This window comes from Chrysochloris asiatica, unplaced genomic scaffold (genome assembly GCF_000296735.1).
Source record: "Chrysochloris asiatica unplaced genomic scaffold, ChrAsi1.0 scaffold00012, whole genome shotgun sequence".
NCBI lineage: Eukaryota > Metazoa > Chordata > Mammalia > Afrosoricida > Chrysochloridae > Chrysochloris > Chrysochloris asiatica.
Genome location: NW_006408530.1, coordinates 31,472,782 through 31,490,306, shown reverse-complemented (window position 1 = coordinate 31,490,306; position 17,525 = coordinate 31,472,782). Strand labels below are relative to the sequence as shown.

The following is a 17,525-nucleotide window of genomic DNA, read 5'->3' as shown; positions in this document are numbered from 1 at the left end:
TGCATACTCAGTTTTTGTTGCTAGATATTTAGGTTATTTCACTTTCTTTATTATTACAAAGTTTTCCATTAACACTTGTACAAGTGACTGATGGTCATTAATACCTTCTTTCACAAGTTAATATAGTATAGACAGGTATACTTACTTGCTACTGAGGAAGTAATTTGACAGATACTAACTCTGGATTTTTAAGAAGCAGATCTAGATATCAGTTTGCAGGTTGTAAGGCAAGTGGTTTTTTTATCTGAAAATTATAAAACAAGTCAAAAAAATCTTGTGAAATAAGAATTACATTTTTTCTCCTTTTGATGATGGCTGTGAAAGGAACTGTGAGGCTTTGGAGAAAGGAGACGTGGATTGGAGCAGCCAGGGCCCTCCTAACAAAAGGTGTTATGAGAAAGCTGAGGAGAGTAAGCTTCCCGAGGTGCTGAAAGACTGCATGGAAGTATAGCTCTAAAGAGCTATTCTTGCTGCTCTCCAACTTCACAGGCCTGAAGCTTCACTTCTTTTCCCCTTCAGAAGAAGATGAGATTGAGGAAGGGAAAGAGGGAGAAGCAGCGTCTGATACTAACTGAGGAAGGAATGAGCCATAGCGCCTCAGAGCAAGAGAATAATCCAGCCGCCCTCAGCAACACCAGAGTGATGGCCAGACAGGCTCAGATCCAGAGGGAATCGAAAGAAAGAATCAAGCGTTCCCACGTGCCATGGGGGAACTGAGGCATTGGAAGAACAGACACTACACGCTAATCCATGATAACAGCAAGACAGAATTTGCCCTGCACCTGCTTCTCTACTGTGGCTATGAAGGCTGGGATGGGAGCCAGAGTATGGCGGTTTTACTTTCTACATTGCCAAACGTGAAGATGAAGAGCTGCTGACACTGAATCCGGAAAACAATGCTTTGGCCTTCGTCTACAGAGATAGAGAGACTCTGAAATTTGTCAAACATATTAACCATCGAAGCTTAGAACAAAAGCAAACCTTCCCACACAGAACAGCTCTGGAGTCAGGTGTAGGGGTTTATTTCTGTGATGCAGAGGCTCAGCTTTTGCGAGACACCCACACCATCAAGGTCAAGGGCAACAGCAACTGACACGGGCTTCATTGCCTCTTCCTGAACCCCAGCTCATGTCTGTGGATTCCACTGTGTTCTTGTCCCCCCACTTGGTTTGTCTTCTTTACTTTATTGCCTGTGCTGTGCGCTTCAAGCACCAGCATCAAACCTCGAGACAGCAGGTGTTCAGAGAATGCTCACCCATCTCCCACAGCTATCTCAGGTCACATTCTTTCTATGTCATTCATAATAGAAATAAAGAACATTTTCATTAAAAAAAAACACTGAATTCAGAAAAATACTTTTGGTACAGTATGTTTTTATAAAAGTAGTGTATCATTTGAAAAATAGTTACTTTAATCTGCTGATACTGTGTTTGATTTTATTTTACAGTGAAGCCTGCGTACAATTTTCACAAATCTGTATCCTTTCATAGAAGAATCAATTTGCATTTAGTTTGTTAGAGAATATGTCTTTCTTCATAAAATTTTAAAGGATACTCATATTTATTTAGGAAATCATGCATTCTCATTTATGGAAACAATATCACTTAAGTATTCCTTGAGATAATACAGTGTAGCAAATGAGAACATAGTTTTTAAAATTGTGAATACCTGAAAAGCAATATGGTGGAGTTTGGTTAGTATGTTAGAAGTAACTGAAAGAGTCAGCTGGTAGCAAGATGGATGTAGAAAAAAGTTGTGACATAGGTAAATGTAGTGGTTTTTCATTCACATATGTGAAACAAATAAATTATAAATGATTGCATATATCAGATTCACTACACAACAGCAGTAGGTGAACTTATTAAATACACTAGTTGAGTATGTGAAGTTCATGAAGATAATTTGTTTTGCTTTATTATCAGTAGTGTTATGTAATATTGGATCCTTGTCCTGTGCATAAATTGTTAAACTTAACTAAACTACAGATCCTGTAGTGTGTGTTCCATCCAGTTTCTTTATTGGAGACAGTGGAATTCCCTTGGAAGTAATAGCAGGAAGTGTTTCTGCAGATGAACTTGTTACCAGAATTCACAAAGTCCAGCAGGTGAGAAGGAATAGAACTCTTCTTTGCATAAATGTGGAAAAATATGTTGATCGTCTGACATTGGAACATTTTTGGAGCCCCTCTTTACTTTCTAGAACCTGCCAATATCATGAAACTTTTAAGGTGGTAAATACTGTCTCACTGGACTAGTTCTGAAAGCAGCATTTTGAAGTTAAAAGTTCCTGTACTGAATACTTCTTTTTATTCCTGTCCCCTTCTCCCAATCACATAATGCACATCACCATTATAGGCAGTCTCTGAATTACGAAGTTCTGTTCATAAATCTGTCTTTAAGTCAAGTTTGTACATAAGTCAGAAATGGTTAACTGTGTTTCATGTATCAATTAGTCATATGTTTGCCTGAGTGTATAGTGTACTTTTCTGTGGATAGAAAATATTAAAGAACCACTTTGGGATACACTAAAACATCTTTAACGTAATAATGCAGTAATAATAATAGTAATGCTTTGATGCATGTCACAAGTAATACTAGTATATAATTACAAACCATTGTATGTACCCAAGTTTTTATTATAATAGATTGCCAAGTCTGGTGTGTAATTCCAGGTTGTATGAAATTCATAACTTGGGGATTGCTTGCATTTTACTATAAGGGAGAATTGTTTTCACATTATGATATTAACAGTGTATTGCCTAGCATATTTTAAGGACTTTTTATGAAATAATTTCTTAGTTGCAATCACTTGACTTAATGATAAAATGAAGCGGATCTCAATGGCTAGTTGTTAATATAGCTTGTAACTTTTTTCTTTGAATTCTATTTTAAAGGTGCAAAATGTGGCACTATGCTCATTCAGGGTTTGATAATTCATTGCAGTGGCCACACAGAACTCAGAGACAATACTCACAGTAATGGAGTTTATTAGGGAAGTTAACAGGATGAGAAATGTGCAGGGGCATAGTTCTTCCAGTCACAACAGCCTGTTCTCAACTGTGCCCACAGGCAGGCCTCTCTGTGGTCCTTGGCCCCTTGACCAGGCCCTGCCCTGCTTTAGTATTGTTACAGAGATCCTTTAATGCTGCTGCTGATAAATGCCCTAAACCATAAGCTTCAGCCCAAAGCTCCATGGATCAGCAAACCTTCCTCTCCCAGTTAAGTGCCAGGAGGTTATCCCCACTCTATAAGCAAGATGCCTGCCCAAAGACACTCAGCTTTACTTGCTCTGTAGTCTGGGAATCCTACCACTCTACCTTGTACTTCCTCCTTTTCTTACCTAGGTCCATCAGGAAGAGGTTGTTTGGTGGGAGTTACAAGGATTATGTGTAGAGAGTCTTATGAAGTAATCCACCTGTGTGCTCTGTAACAACCAGGGGTAGGTGGGAAGGAGCCCGAGTGGTGTTCTCAGTTAGACGAGGCTGTCAAGATTTTTTTATACTCTCACCTGCTTATAGTTGAATTCCATAATGAGATGGAATTCCATGTTCTGGAACATCTACATATAGAATTAAATACTCCCTACTGTAGAGTGAGTCCTGGAGTGGCACTGTGGGTTAATGCACCAGATTGCAAAGCCGTTTGAACTGCAGTGTCGGTGGTTCAAGCTCACCAGTCACTTCTCGGAAACCCTATACAGGGTTGCTATGGGTCAGAACTGACTCGATGGCACTTAACAACAACAACTATATAGAGTATTGGAGTCGTGGTTTAGCACTGCGGGTTAATGCGCTGAACTGCAAAGTTGGTTTGAACCACAAGGTCAGTGGTTCAAGAAACCCTCTGTCAGGTTGCTATAAGTTGGAACTGACTCAAAGGCACTTTTAACAACTGTAGAGTACGAATTAAGGAGCTCTGGTAGTGTAGTGGTTATGAATCGGGCTGTGAACTGCAAGGCCAGCAGTTCGAAACTACCACCTGTTCTGCAGGAGAAAGATGAGGCCTTCTGCTCCAGTAAAGATTTACAGCCTCGGAAACCCTGTACAGGGTCACTATGAGCTGGAACCGACTCCACGGCACACAGCCACCACCGCCATAGAGTGCTAATTGGGTTAGCTCATATTTTGGTTTAATATGCCATGGTAAGTTTACATTCTTATCTACTACAATTTGTTTTCTCCATAGATGCACTCAGTAAAAGTTGAATCATCAGTTGCAAATGGGCGTCAGTCTGAAAGTTCAGTGTCTGCTCTGTCCGCCTCCTTTGAATCTAACAACACTTCTGAAAACTCTCAATCCGGGAATATCAAGCTTTGTGAGGCACCACCCACTTCTCCTGATGCAAAATCAGATATTGCAGCAGGTACTCTTTATTTAGTTTTAATTTTATTATAATGAAATATACATATGACAGTGACAATCATTCATTTTGAGGTTTTATATTCTCAGATCAACTGTTTTTACGTATGACATTAATTACATTTACCATGTTGTACAACGATCACCACCATCTGTTTCCATTTTTTTCATTACCCTTAACAGAAATTCAGTGCCCCTTAAAGCACAACTCCCACTTATCTCTACCTGTAATACCCAACTCACTGCTGAGCCAATCCGACTTATATGATCTTATATAGAGTTTGAGACTAAATATTGGATCAGACAGCCTCCTCTTACTCTGAGCTCCACCAGAACTCCTTCCCACCTATCCCTGGTTGTTAAGTGCTGTCAAGCCAGTTCTGACTCCTAGTGACCCTACACAGGGCATCCAAGGAGCAACTAGTACATTTGAACTACCATCCTTGTGGTTCAAGCTGACCTTTTGTTCCAGTGCACCACACCAGGACTCCTATCCCTGGCAAATACGTATAAACGTTTTCTCTGTACATTTGTTTGTTGTACATATAAGTGGAATCACATAGTATTTGCCCTTTTTAGTGCCTGACTTTTTTCATTCAGTGTAATGTTTTCAAAGTTCATCCATACTTTTTTGTTGTTAAGTACTGTTGAGTCAGTTCTGACTCATATCGACCCTGTGTAGGGTTTGAAGAGCAGCTCGTGGGTTTGATCTGTAGACCTCATGGTTCAAAGTCCAGTGCTGATACTACAGTGCCATACCTGAAGTCCATGCTTATACACTGTATATTTTATGTCATGTGAGGAGTTTCAGAAAGTTCATGGAAAAATTCCATTGTTGTTAAATTCCATTTGTCCATGAACTTTTTGAAGCTCCCTCATACACTACATTTTGCTTATCCATCTATTGATGGATCTTTGGGTTGTTCCTAGCTTTTGGTTATTGTGAAAAGTATTGCATTGTACCCTTTTTGGTATAGTAGATGTACTCCTTCACTTCATTTAAAATTACAGGCCATGAAAAAATATCTTTAAAAATAAATGTATCAGTAACCACGGCAATGAAACGATATAAGATAGGATGAATGTAACACTAATGTTCTCCCATGTAAACTATCACATAATTCACAATAAAACATTAAAAAATTAATAAATAATAAATGTATCATATTTTTTCCCCTCAGATTCATTTAACTTAAGGGTTGTCTTAAATACGTTTCTGTGTCATTTAGTGGCAGAAGAGGATAACTTCAAGGAATACACCCTCTAAAACCAAGTAGTCAATTGCACAGAACAGTTGATAGTAATTTCTGCTAATGTTTTATGAAGTTTAAAATGCTACATACATTTAAGGGATTGGTTCTTGTATTACTGTAATTTTAATTAAAAGCAAGTTGTAAAATAGAGCCTATAGAAATACCTGTATGACTACAAAGGCTATAATGTAAAAAAGGCAAAAGGAAAGCTCTATGTTGTATGATGGGGATTGTGGTCAGAGATGTTTGATATAATTAATAAGTCTTGTATTAAGTCTCATAGGTCACTGGGTGGCTCAGTTAGTTTGTGCTTGTGTATTGAATGCCAAAAGGTTGATGGTTTGAACCTATCCAGTGATCTGGTGATGGATCTGCTTCTAGAAAGATTACAGCCAATAAAACCCTGTGGGCCAGTTCTGCTCTGTAATACATGGACTGTACATGAATTGAAATTGACTTGACAGTATTGGGTTTGGTTTTGGTTTATTAAACGACATTGGGGTAGATAAGTCAAAAAGTTAGAATATCAGTAATCCATAAGGATAATTTCATTCCAGCATCTGGCAGTTACCAAGACGCTGCTCAAATACATTAAATGACGGGAGACTCATATCTTGCTAGGAAGCCTATTCTGTTGTTGTGTAGGTCTTGTTGTGTGCCATCGGGTTGGTTCCGGCCCATAGCGACCCTGTATAGGGTTTCCAAGGAGCTTCTGGTGAGTTTGAACCGCCAACCTTGCTGTTCAAATGGCTTCGTAGTCTGGCGCATTAACCCATAGTGCCACACCAGGACTCCTGAGTAGGTCTAGATTTTAGAAAATTCTTACTTATATTGAGTTGAAATTTGTACCTTTTAAGATTCTTTCAACAGTTAAAAAAACGCATACCAAATTCCCTCTTAGAAGTGTCATTTTGAGATTTTGCATCTTCAGATAATTCAAATTCTGATACATACAGAACTAGGGGAGTGTATAGAATCCATTTAGGTTTACAGAAGAGTTACTGTCTTTTATATTTACCTGGATATGTGTCATTTCTAAAATTCTTCATTCCTTCCTGAAGATACAGATCATTGCCCTTCAATTTAAAATTTTTCTCTTAGCATTTTTCATTGCATTCCGCTAGCACACTAAGAAATATGTGGCTCTGTAGACCAAACACTGGCCTGCTAACCATATGTTTGGCTGTTTGAGTCCACCAGCTGCTATGCAGGAGAAAGATGAGACTTTCTGCTCTTTTAAAGATTTACAGCCTCGGAAACCCTATTCAGAGTTGCTATGAATCAGAACCGACTTGACAACAATGTTCTGTTGGCAAAACATTCTCTTGGTTTACCTTTATCTGAAAATGTTTTTAATTTTACCTTTGTTCTAGAAAGATATTTTGTCAGAAATAAGATTTTGGGTTGGTAGTTATTTTTTCTTTTAGTACTTTGAAGATGTTGTTCCACTGTTTTTTGGTCTCCACAGTTTTCTAATGAGAAGTTCATGGCCATTTCGTTTTTTTATTCCCTGTATGGAATATATTGGTTTTTCTCAGGTTGTGTTCAGGAATTTTATCTTTCTTTAGTTCTCAGCAATTTGACTCTGATATGCTTAGGCTTTGCAGTTTTATTGGGACTCAAAGTGACATATTTCTTTGATTCTTAATGTGTTTCTTTATCCAAAAATTGGGAAATCTTTGCCTATTTCTTGTTATTCATGATTTCTGAAAGACATCTTAGTTTTTTTCTTGTTGCTTTAACAAATACTGCAAGTGGATGTCTTTAACAAACAAGTTTATTTTCTCACAGGAGGTTAGAAATCTGATTTCAGGGCAGTGACTTTTCAGGAGAGGTTTCCTTCCTTTCTGTTTTGCTCTTAGGGAAGGCCCTTGTTTCCTTGAAAGCTTCATGTAGATTGGATCTCTCTTCCCCTAGCCTTGCTTATTTAATCTGCTGCTTTTATATTTCCTGGGAGATTGACTCAATACACGCCCTACACAAATTCATCCTCAAATGAGATTACAACCATAGGCATAGAGGTTAGGATTTACAACACATTTTGAGGGACACAATTCAAGCTATAACAACTTCCAACCATGATTCTTAGGATCTTCGAATGCTTTCATAATGTAGTACTTTGGAATCTTAGATGCTTACTGAATTTTTATGCAAATAATACATGCTTCTGTGTTTGTTTGCCAACTGTGCCTGCCAGCCCATGAAATGTTTTCATGAGTACCCTATACTTTTTAAAAACAGAAATATGTTAAAAAAAAAAAAAAAAAGGACATAGTGGCACTTCTGAAGAGAACTTGTTAGGGTAGTTGTGATTGGCAAATATACATAGAAGCACACATTCTTTTTATAAAAGGCTTAGAGCCTTTACTTTAGGCTTTTAAATGATCTGCTGTTGAGTTACTTATGTATTTGGAGCTTAAGTAACCTCTTAAATGTGTGTCTTCTGCTCTTTGAAGCTTACAAGTCATTGAAGAAGGTAGAACCCAAATAGGATATGAAATAATTATGGCACCTTGAAATTTATCATTTTCCTAAGAATTCATTAACTTGTATCAGAGTTAATGAGCAAAACACTTTGTTGTTTTTTTTCACATTCATTTGGGTATTTTTGACAGTCTAAACATTATTATAATTGTTTTTTCCAATGATATAACTAAAATTCCTGAAACATAAAATGAAATACTTAAGAATAACAAAGTTACAAGAAATACTTAGTAATTATAATTATTTCTAAAATAAGGAGCTCTGGTAGCGTAGTGGTTATGAATCGGGCTGCGAACCTTAAGGTCAGCGGTTCGAAACTACCAGCTGCTCCGTGGGAGAAAGATGAGGCTTTCTACTCCCGTAAAGATTTACACCCTTGGAAACCCTATACAGGGTCGCTATGGGTCGGAACCGACTCGATGGCACATAACAACAACAACTAGTATAATAACTGGAATCCCTGATGTGGTGTTGTAGCACAAGCACTGGACTGCTAACCACAAGGTTAGTGATTCAAACCCACCAGCTGTTCCTTAGAAATCCTATACAAGGTCACTGTGAGTTGGAACCAACTCGACAGCCCTTAACTATAACTGGTGATGGTGTGCTGTTGAGCCAGTTTTGACTCCTAATGACCCAGTATAGGGTATCTGAGGCTATAAATCTTAATGGGGAGCAGAAAATCTCATCTTTCTCCCTCAGAGTGCCTGGTAGATTCGAACTGCTGACCTTGCAGTTAGCAGTCCAGGTATCATTATGCGATCAGGGTTCCTTAACTACAATAACTAAGGCACTTATTATATGTTAGTGGGTTGCACCTTGGTCTGCTAAACACCAACTTTTCCGTGGGAGGATGATGAGGCTTTCTGCTCCCATAAAGATATATACAGCCTCAAAAACCTTATATAGGGTTGCTTTGGGTTGGAACCAACTTGATGGCACACCACCACCACCATCACCAGAAGTCTCAGTAAAGTTCCAAGCACTTTACTTGTTTTAACTCTTAATAATGTTTGCAACTCTATTTAAAGTTACTGTCTTCATTTTCTTACTAAATGGACAGAAATGGAACTTGAATGTAGGCTCTGTGGCTCCATAGTCCTTCCTTTTCAAAAGGACCATTTCCATCATAAATGGAAAGAGGAATCAAGTTGGTGGTAAGGAAGAGACAGAGGTTCCAGCCATACATCAAGGAAGTACTTAGATCCTACCTGTCTGTTAGAATAGTTCAGTACAAAATCTGTCAAAAAATCCTTAAAAGAATATGGTTTTTAAAATAATCTGCAATAATTGTGTGGGGGCATTGTCTGATTTCCTCTAACTTGATCAGGGAAGAGGATCACTAACCAGCATCAGCACAAGGCCAACTCCTCTTGGGTGGAGGTCAGACATGCCTCCACCTGTCAACCTTTTTACCAGTTTTACCACCACCTGTCCCTCCCAAAGCACTCTCTGCTTCTCTGCTGGGTTTGATTATTGTAGTGGCCACATATAACAATACAGTTATGGAAGTTATTAAGGATGTGACCAAGTTGCAATTCAGGATCAGAAATGCTCAGGATACAGTTATTTGATCAGGATGGCCTCTCAGCTATGCTCAGGTATGCCTCTCTCTGGTTCTCCACCTCAGTCATTTGGCACTTTGACCTCTGCTCTGCTCAGGCAAGTGTTACTAAGCTCTTTTAACTCTGCCAGTAAATGCTCATTCTGTCAGTAAGCCTAAGCTTGAAGATGCTCAGCTCTTTCTCTGTGGGTCATAGCCCTCTGATTAGGTTCCCAGGAAGCAGCAAAGGTCCTGCTTGAAAGCACTGAGTTTTCTTGCTCTGTGGGCCGGGAAGCACACTGTGCCATCTCCTGCCTGACTCCTAGTTCTGATGCCTCCACTTCTTTACCACTTCTCCGCCATTTCTTAGTGTCTCTGGTGTCACAGCTCTCCATGTCTGGATCGAGGCAGTTCAATGCAGGAATCTTGAGGTTGTGCTCTACTCCTGGTTCTTCTTGATGGTAGTGAGAGCCACCTGCTTCCGTTTCTGGGATGGCTTATTTTAAACCTCGCTGGATGACAAAACTGAACAATCCCCACATTAGGGTTCCAGACATCTTATTTGCATAGTTTTACCCTATAAGAATACCATATCTGCTTATGTTATTAGCTGCAGTCTAGTCCCCTTGGTGGGCCACAATCCTGGTGTAGTGCTGTAGGGTGAACACTGAACTGCTAATCACATGGTCAGCAGTTCAAAGCCACCGGCCATGCCTCATAAACCTTATATAGGGTCGCTATGAGTTGGAACCAAGTCAGTGGCGCTTAACAACACCACCACCACCCAGTAAAGTAGAATGTCAGTAAGAAAGAGGAAGATACCCAACAAAATGGAATGGAACAGTGGCAGCAGCAGTGGGCTCAAACATAATAGCCATTGTGAGGATGGCACAGGACTGGGCAGTGTTTCATTCTGTTGTACATAGGGGCGCTGGGAATCGGAACTGCCTTGAGAACACCTAACAAAACCCAGTCACTTGGTAGGAGTTACAAAGATGATGGCTAGAAGAAGGACCATATTAAAGAATTCACAGCACTGCAGCCTAAGGAATCACTAAGTTCTGTATAAGCACATCCTTTCAGCCTTCAGGTCTAGAGATATAACCAAGATGAAACTTAACCTCTAGAGCCATTGCCAGAGCCACACGTGGCTTCTAAAGGTAATCTAACAAGTTAAATATAATAAAAAAAATTAAATCTTTCAGGTGAACTAGGCTTATTTCAAATGCTCATTAGCCACATGCAGCCAGTATATCGAACAACATAGAACAGCTAGCACTGTTCTTAAGTGAAGACAACCCTTGGCCAGGTCTACTTCTGCTCTATTATCTCCTGCCAGGTTGATGCTTTTTCATGTTGCATCTCTGAGTGGGTAGCTGCTTTGCTTGACATCTATGTTATCCAGATCCAGTTTTCAAGATTAGTTCCTTTATTTATTTTTAACTTTTTGTTGTGATTTGAAAGTTTACAAAGCAAATGGGTTTTCCATTCAGCAGTTCATACACATAGTGATTGCAATCCTCATAATGTAACAGCATTCTTCCCACTTCCTCCCTGTGTTTATTGTTTCCATTTATCCTTTTTTCCCCTTGTCCTCCTGAGTAATGATTCATATCTTATCTCTGGCTTTCTTCCTAGGGAAAACAAGTAAAGCTTAAGAAATAAGATTATTAATAAATGTTGAAACTGAAGATTTATGTATCTTTTGAAGAATAGCATTAACAGCAGTATTCATTTTCCTTTACTTAATAATTAAGGAGGAGAAAGTTCAAGTCATGCCACTCCCTCCCAAGAGCCTCATGACTGTTCAGATCTAAAACCTGCAGAGGACCTCACCGTCAGAGTGGAAAGGTTTGCTCTTACTTTTTCATGTGGCATTTTGTGATATTTTCAGTTAAAAGATGTTTCAGTTATTTCATGAATTTGAATGAAAGCTAAAGTTGCACATATGAAGTTTTAGAATTTGTGTTGCAGTAATTGATTACCTGACCAACTTACTGGTTCCTATAAAGATGGCATTCTGGCAGTAAAACTCTTCTGTATCTGAATGAATTTATCAGTCAGGAGGTAAAACAGTATATAGACAGCAAGTAAGGCAGTTAGTTACCCCGTTAAAGGTTCAACATGAAAAACTCCTACCTGGCAGGAGGTAATATAGCTAAAGTTGAATACCTACACCCGGCCATAACCAAAATCAAACTTAACCTCTATAGGTTGGTCATTCTAAGAACCTCCTTTTTATTGGTTGCTATTTTTGTGCATGCACGTATCTAAGTCTGTCACTTCTATCTGTCCATACCAGAGGATAAAACGCTCCAGATGGGCAAGGAGTTCAGTTAATTTTATGACTGTGTACTGAGGTTGGAATCTGCATAAGTGAATGTGTACTAAATGTCATTTTTATTAGTCTGATCATCAGATACAAATTTCTTGACACTGCCATTGAATAGATTCCAACTCATAGTGACCCAATAGAACAGAGTTTCCTTAGTGTTTCCAAGACTAAATCTTTATAAGACTAAGTCTTAGACAATGTAATTGTTTTCCCATGGAGTACCTAATGGGTTTGAACACTGACCTTGTAGCCCAGTGCATATCCTATAGCACCAACAGGACTTCTCTTTCAATTATACGGTAATCATCAAATCATAGGCTTTTCACTATGGCTCTTAAAAGTTACATGAACTCACGGTGAATGAGTGAGCAATTAGGCAGGGCTGCATGGGCTAAGTGGGGCAGAGGTAAATAATGATGTATGCACAACCTTGGAACAAGGCTCTGGGATACAGGGATTAAGGCATGGTTGGAATGGGCAAAAGGGGGGAAATAATGTTAAGATGTTTAGCTGTCCTGTTTTTTGTTCTTGGCTGTCTTTTGAATCTTGGTTTCCCTTGCATACCATTATAAAATAAGTTGAGGGGGAGAGAAAGGAATAGCCAGAAATATCACCATAGAAAGCATGTAAGTCTGTGTCTTCTACCTACAACTGATTGGAATACCTAAAATGAGGCTACAATGGGCCCAGTGAAGGAGGCTTCCTGTGGAGTCTCTGCATTACGTAAGACCATAGGTGGAATCCTGAACCCATCCAGACTCTTCTGAGGTGGGAAACTTCCACTTGAAAAGACAAGCAGACCAGCCTGGAGCAGCTAGAATAACAAAAGATAACTCTTTTTTTTTTTTTTTAATTTAAGGTTTTTATTGTGGATTGAGTGAAAGTTTACAGGGCACATCATTAGTTTCACATTCAACCATTCATATAACTTGTTTCATTACATTGATTATAATCCTCTCCATATACCATCAGTTAACAGTGTTTCTCTCTATCCTCTTTAGCTTTTTTTTTGGCAGTGGGGGTGGGGGAAACTTTGCCTTTTTGGAGTTTATAGTCTCGGCTTCTAGGTAAGGTTTTTAAATTTATCTGTGGATATCCAGGGCTCAAGTATGAGATTACTAGCAAGCATACTGAATAATCAGATGAGGGCCAGTTTGGTATGTCTGCTAGGTGACCAAGATCTGATCCTCAGAGCCTATGGTTTGGACGGTCTGCAACGCTTGGGCCGACAGGGCCTTGAACTCCTGACCAGGTCTGCACGGTCTGCCACAGATTCCCCCTTATTTATTATTTGTTTGAGGGATGCTGACTGTCTTAGGCGGTCAGTGCGAATTCCTCAGTCTTATCTGTCATTGAAACTCATTGCAGCATGGCAATAGCTCTGTCTTAGGTTGCCGAGGTAAAAGATAACTCTTGAAAGAAAGACTGACAGGAAAAATACAAAACAGTAACAGCAGTCCAACTGACTACTGACTGACTTCTACAAGAACAAGCAAGTTGCTTGCCCAGGAGATACCAAGGCAAGTGGTTGGGTCCCCTCGGGGCAAACCCCTTACAAGACCTAAGATTCAATGGGAATAAACGTTCAGACACATGCTCTGACTGGTGACAACATTGGTCACTAATAGTGGGGAAGTGAGGGAAAAACAGCAATGAAGCTGTGAGCTAAGTCCAACCACGTTCAATAGACTCCTATGAACCTAGGTGGAGACCTAGTTGGCCGGCAGTGTGGCAAGACCTGGGACTTCTGGGCCCAGAGTCAATGACATAGCCACAGAAGACTAGAGTGGAGAGTGACACATCCAGCTGATAAGAAGAAAGGGCATATGTATAAGAACACCCACACTTGCAGATAGTACCCACTTGACCTGGCTTCAATGGCTGGATGATCAGAGCTCAGCTAGAAGAAGAAAGAAGAGGAAAAAAAGAGTAATCTGATGACTTGATGTATAGCTATGGATGCAGTAGCTCAAAAGAGGGAACAAATCTTTACAGTGAGGATCATTCCCGCCTCCTCCATACAAAGAGTAGACAGGGATGAGCAACTTGGATATTGGCTACCCAAAATGGGGGCGGGGCAGCGCTACAAAGGCAAGAAGTGACTGACTTACAAGCTTTCAAGAGGGAGCCTAGATCCAGAGGGCACGGAGGAAGGTAGAGTCTCCACTGATGAAAGGAGACTAGGATAGAACTCATGTGATACAATAGTGAATAATTACTATCAGGACTGACTGTAAGGGTTGGAAAGGTAAAGGTAGACATTTTATAGCAAAAGGAGGGAAATGGTTGACTTTGCAGTCCAGGAGCCTAGGTCCCTGGGACCATCAAGGGATAAGAGCAGAGTGCAGAGAAGTAGTGACACCAGAAAGATTGCTACTAATGTTACATTTCAAACGTACATGGGTTAATTCCATAGAAAACATGTTTAAACATTAAAAAAAAGTTATATGAACTGTGAATAGTTAGTGGGTCATCAGTATTTTTTTTTTTTTTAATGTTTTGTGAATTATGTGATACTTTACATGGGAGAACATTAGCTCTACATTCATCCTATCATATATCATTTCATTGCCATGGTTACAATCCCCTCCATGCATCATCAAACAACCAAAGGGTATACACCGCAAGCCTCCCCAGTCATCAGCACACAGCCTCTCTTCCTTTCTGGGTCTAGAGTTCCCAGCCACTCCATCTGTCTACGTCATGGTCTCTGCCTCCATCTCTGGCATTGCTGCTTCTCTGGGTAGGGTTCTGCACTCCGTTCTTCTTTCTTAATGGTCCCAGGGACCCCTGCTCCTGGAATGCCAAGTCAACCACTCTCCTCCTTTTACTACAAAATATCTACCTTTACATTTCCAACCTTCACAGTAAGTCCTGATGGCAATTATTCACTATTGTGCCACATGAGAGCCATCCCCATCTCCTTTTGTCAGCCCTGCCCAGACAGATTGGATATTACATCAGGAATGTTTTTAATGCTGACCTAAACTAGCATCTCAGAAAGACTTGATATTTTCTTGTTAACAAAGTAATGTGTGGTTCTGTAGGATAAACACCTGACTGCTCACTACAGCGTTGGCATTTCAGACTCACCCGCTGCACCTTGGAAATCTTATACAGGGGTATTATGAGTCAGAACCAACTACACAGCACTTAACACCAGCATGAAGAAACAAAGTTGAGTTTGATTGCTGACATTAAGTCTTTGGGTTTGTCCATGACTCAAGATCAACTTCTTTTCAACAAAACCTAGATTGTGATTGTTCTGTACATTTTTGACAGGAGTTGGGGCAGTACCATCACTGAGTGAAAAGCAGGAGAGATCCTCTCACAGTGGTGAGGATGGTATAAATGGCATAACTCTAGAACAGCAGAAGGGAACCAAGGTTCCCAGGCACTCATCTTCTTTTGTGTTGCTAACAGCTGGCCCACCACTGTGTATTATTATTTATACAACCTATAGATGAAATGAAAACAAAAATTCTAGGAAATAGTTTGGAGACTTGGGGAAAGGAAGACTTTTAATGACTTATACCTAAATGTTGATACTAATATCTGTGAAAGAGAAATTACAGATTTTGGTCACCCTTTGTTTTGAAGTCGTCCCCCCTTATTTTATTCTATAAGTGTTAACTACTTTTATAATTGTTGTTGTTGTTAAGTGCCACTGAGTCGGTTCCAACCCATAGCGACCCTGAATTGGGGTTCTGAGGAGGAGCAGCTGGTGAGCTTGAATCATCGACCTTGCAATTCAAATGACTTTGCAGTCTGGCACATTAACCTACAGTGCCACACCAGGACTCCACTTTTATAATTAGCATGTATTAAATACTATTTATTTCATAAGGAGTTCAGGTAGCTCAACAGTTAGGTGCTTGGCTGCTAAATGAAAGTTTGGCGATTCAAATCTATCTACCAGTGACTTTTCAGGAGAAAGTCCTGGCAATGTGCTCTACTGAAGATTACAGTTTAGAAAACCCTCCGAGGCAGTTCTGCTCTGTTATGTTTGATCACTATGACTGAAAATCAAATCAAAAGCATCTAACAACAACATTGCTTTCATAATTAGCATATCAGAACTGGGTAGATCTGCACTTCATTAAGGTTCCTTCAACTAAAAAATGTTCAACATTTTCTTAGTTGAAAAAAAAATCTTAATAAATACATATATTGTTGTTGTTAGGTACTGTTGAGTCAATTTTGACTCATAGTGACCCTGTATAGGATTTTTGAGAAGTGTGGCTGTTGGGTTTGAACTATCTACTTTGTGATTAACAATCCAATGCTTAACCTACAGCACCACACCAGAACTCCATAGATATACAGAATCCCTTTCTTGCTAGGTTTTCTGTTCCTTTAAGCACTTCCTTGATCTCTGGCATAAGTTGTTCAGCTGAGTTTTAACACATACATGTGTAACCCAAATCCATAGCCGAGAAATTACCATTTAAAAAATTTGAGACATAATTCACACAACATAAAATCAGTTTAAAAAAATGTATAGTTGTATGGTGGTGGAAATCATCGGACAATCTCTTTGATATCTCAAGCGAGTCAAGTTTTGAAACGGCTACAATCGTACATTGACGAAGAACTTCCAGAGATTCAAGCTGGATTCAGAAGAGGCCGGGGAATGAGAGATATCATTGCTGATGTCCGATGGACTTGGCTGAAAGCAGAGAATATCAGAAAGATGTTTACCTATGCTTTATTGACTACGCAAAGGCTTTTGATTGTGTGGATCATGACAAGCTATGGAAACATTGAGAAGTATGAGTATTCCAGAACACTTAATTGTACTTCTGAGGAATCTGTACCTGGACCAGGAAGCAGTTGTTCGAACAGAGCATGGGAACACTGAATGTTTTAAAATAGGGAAAGGTGTGCGACAAGGTTGTGTTCTTTCACCATACTTATTCAACCTATATTGTGAGCAAATAATCCCAGAAGCTGGGCTCTATGAAAAAAAACGTGGCATCAGGATTGGAGGAAGACTCATTAACAACCTGCGATATGCAGATGATACAACCTTCCTTGCTGAAAGTGAAGAGGACTTGAAACATTTATTGATGAAGAACAAAGAACACAGCCTTCAGTATGGGTTGCATCTCAATGTCAAAAAAACAAAAATCCTCGCCACTGGACCAATAAACAACATTCTTATCAATGGAGAAAAGATTGAAGTTGTCAAGGACTTCATTCTTCTTGGATCAACTATCAACACTCACGGAAGCAGCAGTCAAGAGATCAGGCGACGTACTACATTAGGCAAATTTGCTGCACCGGAACTTTTTAAAGTGTTGAAGAGCAAAGATGTCACCTTGAGGACTAAGGTGCACCTGACCCAAGCCATGGTATTTTCAATAACCTCATATGGATGCGAAAGCTGGACAGTGAATAAGGAAGACCGTAGAAGAATTGATGCCTTTGAGTTGTGGTCTTGGAGGAGAATACTAAAAGTGCCATGGACTGCCAAAAGAACCAATAGATCCATTTTGGAAGACGTGCAGCCAGAGTGCTCCTTGGAGGCCTGGATGGCTAAGCTTCATCTC

At 39.6% G+C, this 17,525-nt stretch overlaps 1 protein-coding gene across 1 annotated transcript in view; it reads left to right on the top strand.

Annotated features, from left to right (window-relative positions):
* Positions 1-17,525, top strand: part of UBXN4 (UBX domain protein 4) — a 60,218-nt gene that overhangs the window by 25,614 nt on the left and 17,079 nt on the right. Inside the window, exons 3-6 of the mRNA XM_006834578.1 lie at positions 1,448-1,476; positions 1,986-2,104; positions 4,185-4,362; positions 11,396-11,489. Coding sequence (XP_006834641.1) covers positions 1,448-1,476; positions 1,986-2,104; positions 4,185-4,362; positions 11,396-11,489 — 420 coding nt within the window. The remainder of the gene's footprint in view (positions 1-1,447; positions 1,477-1,985; positions 2,105-4,184; positions 4,363-11,395; positions 11,490-17,525) is intronic.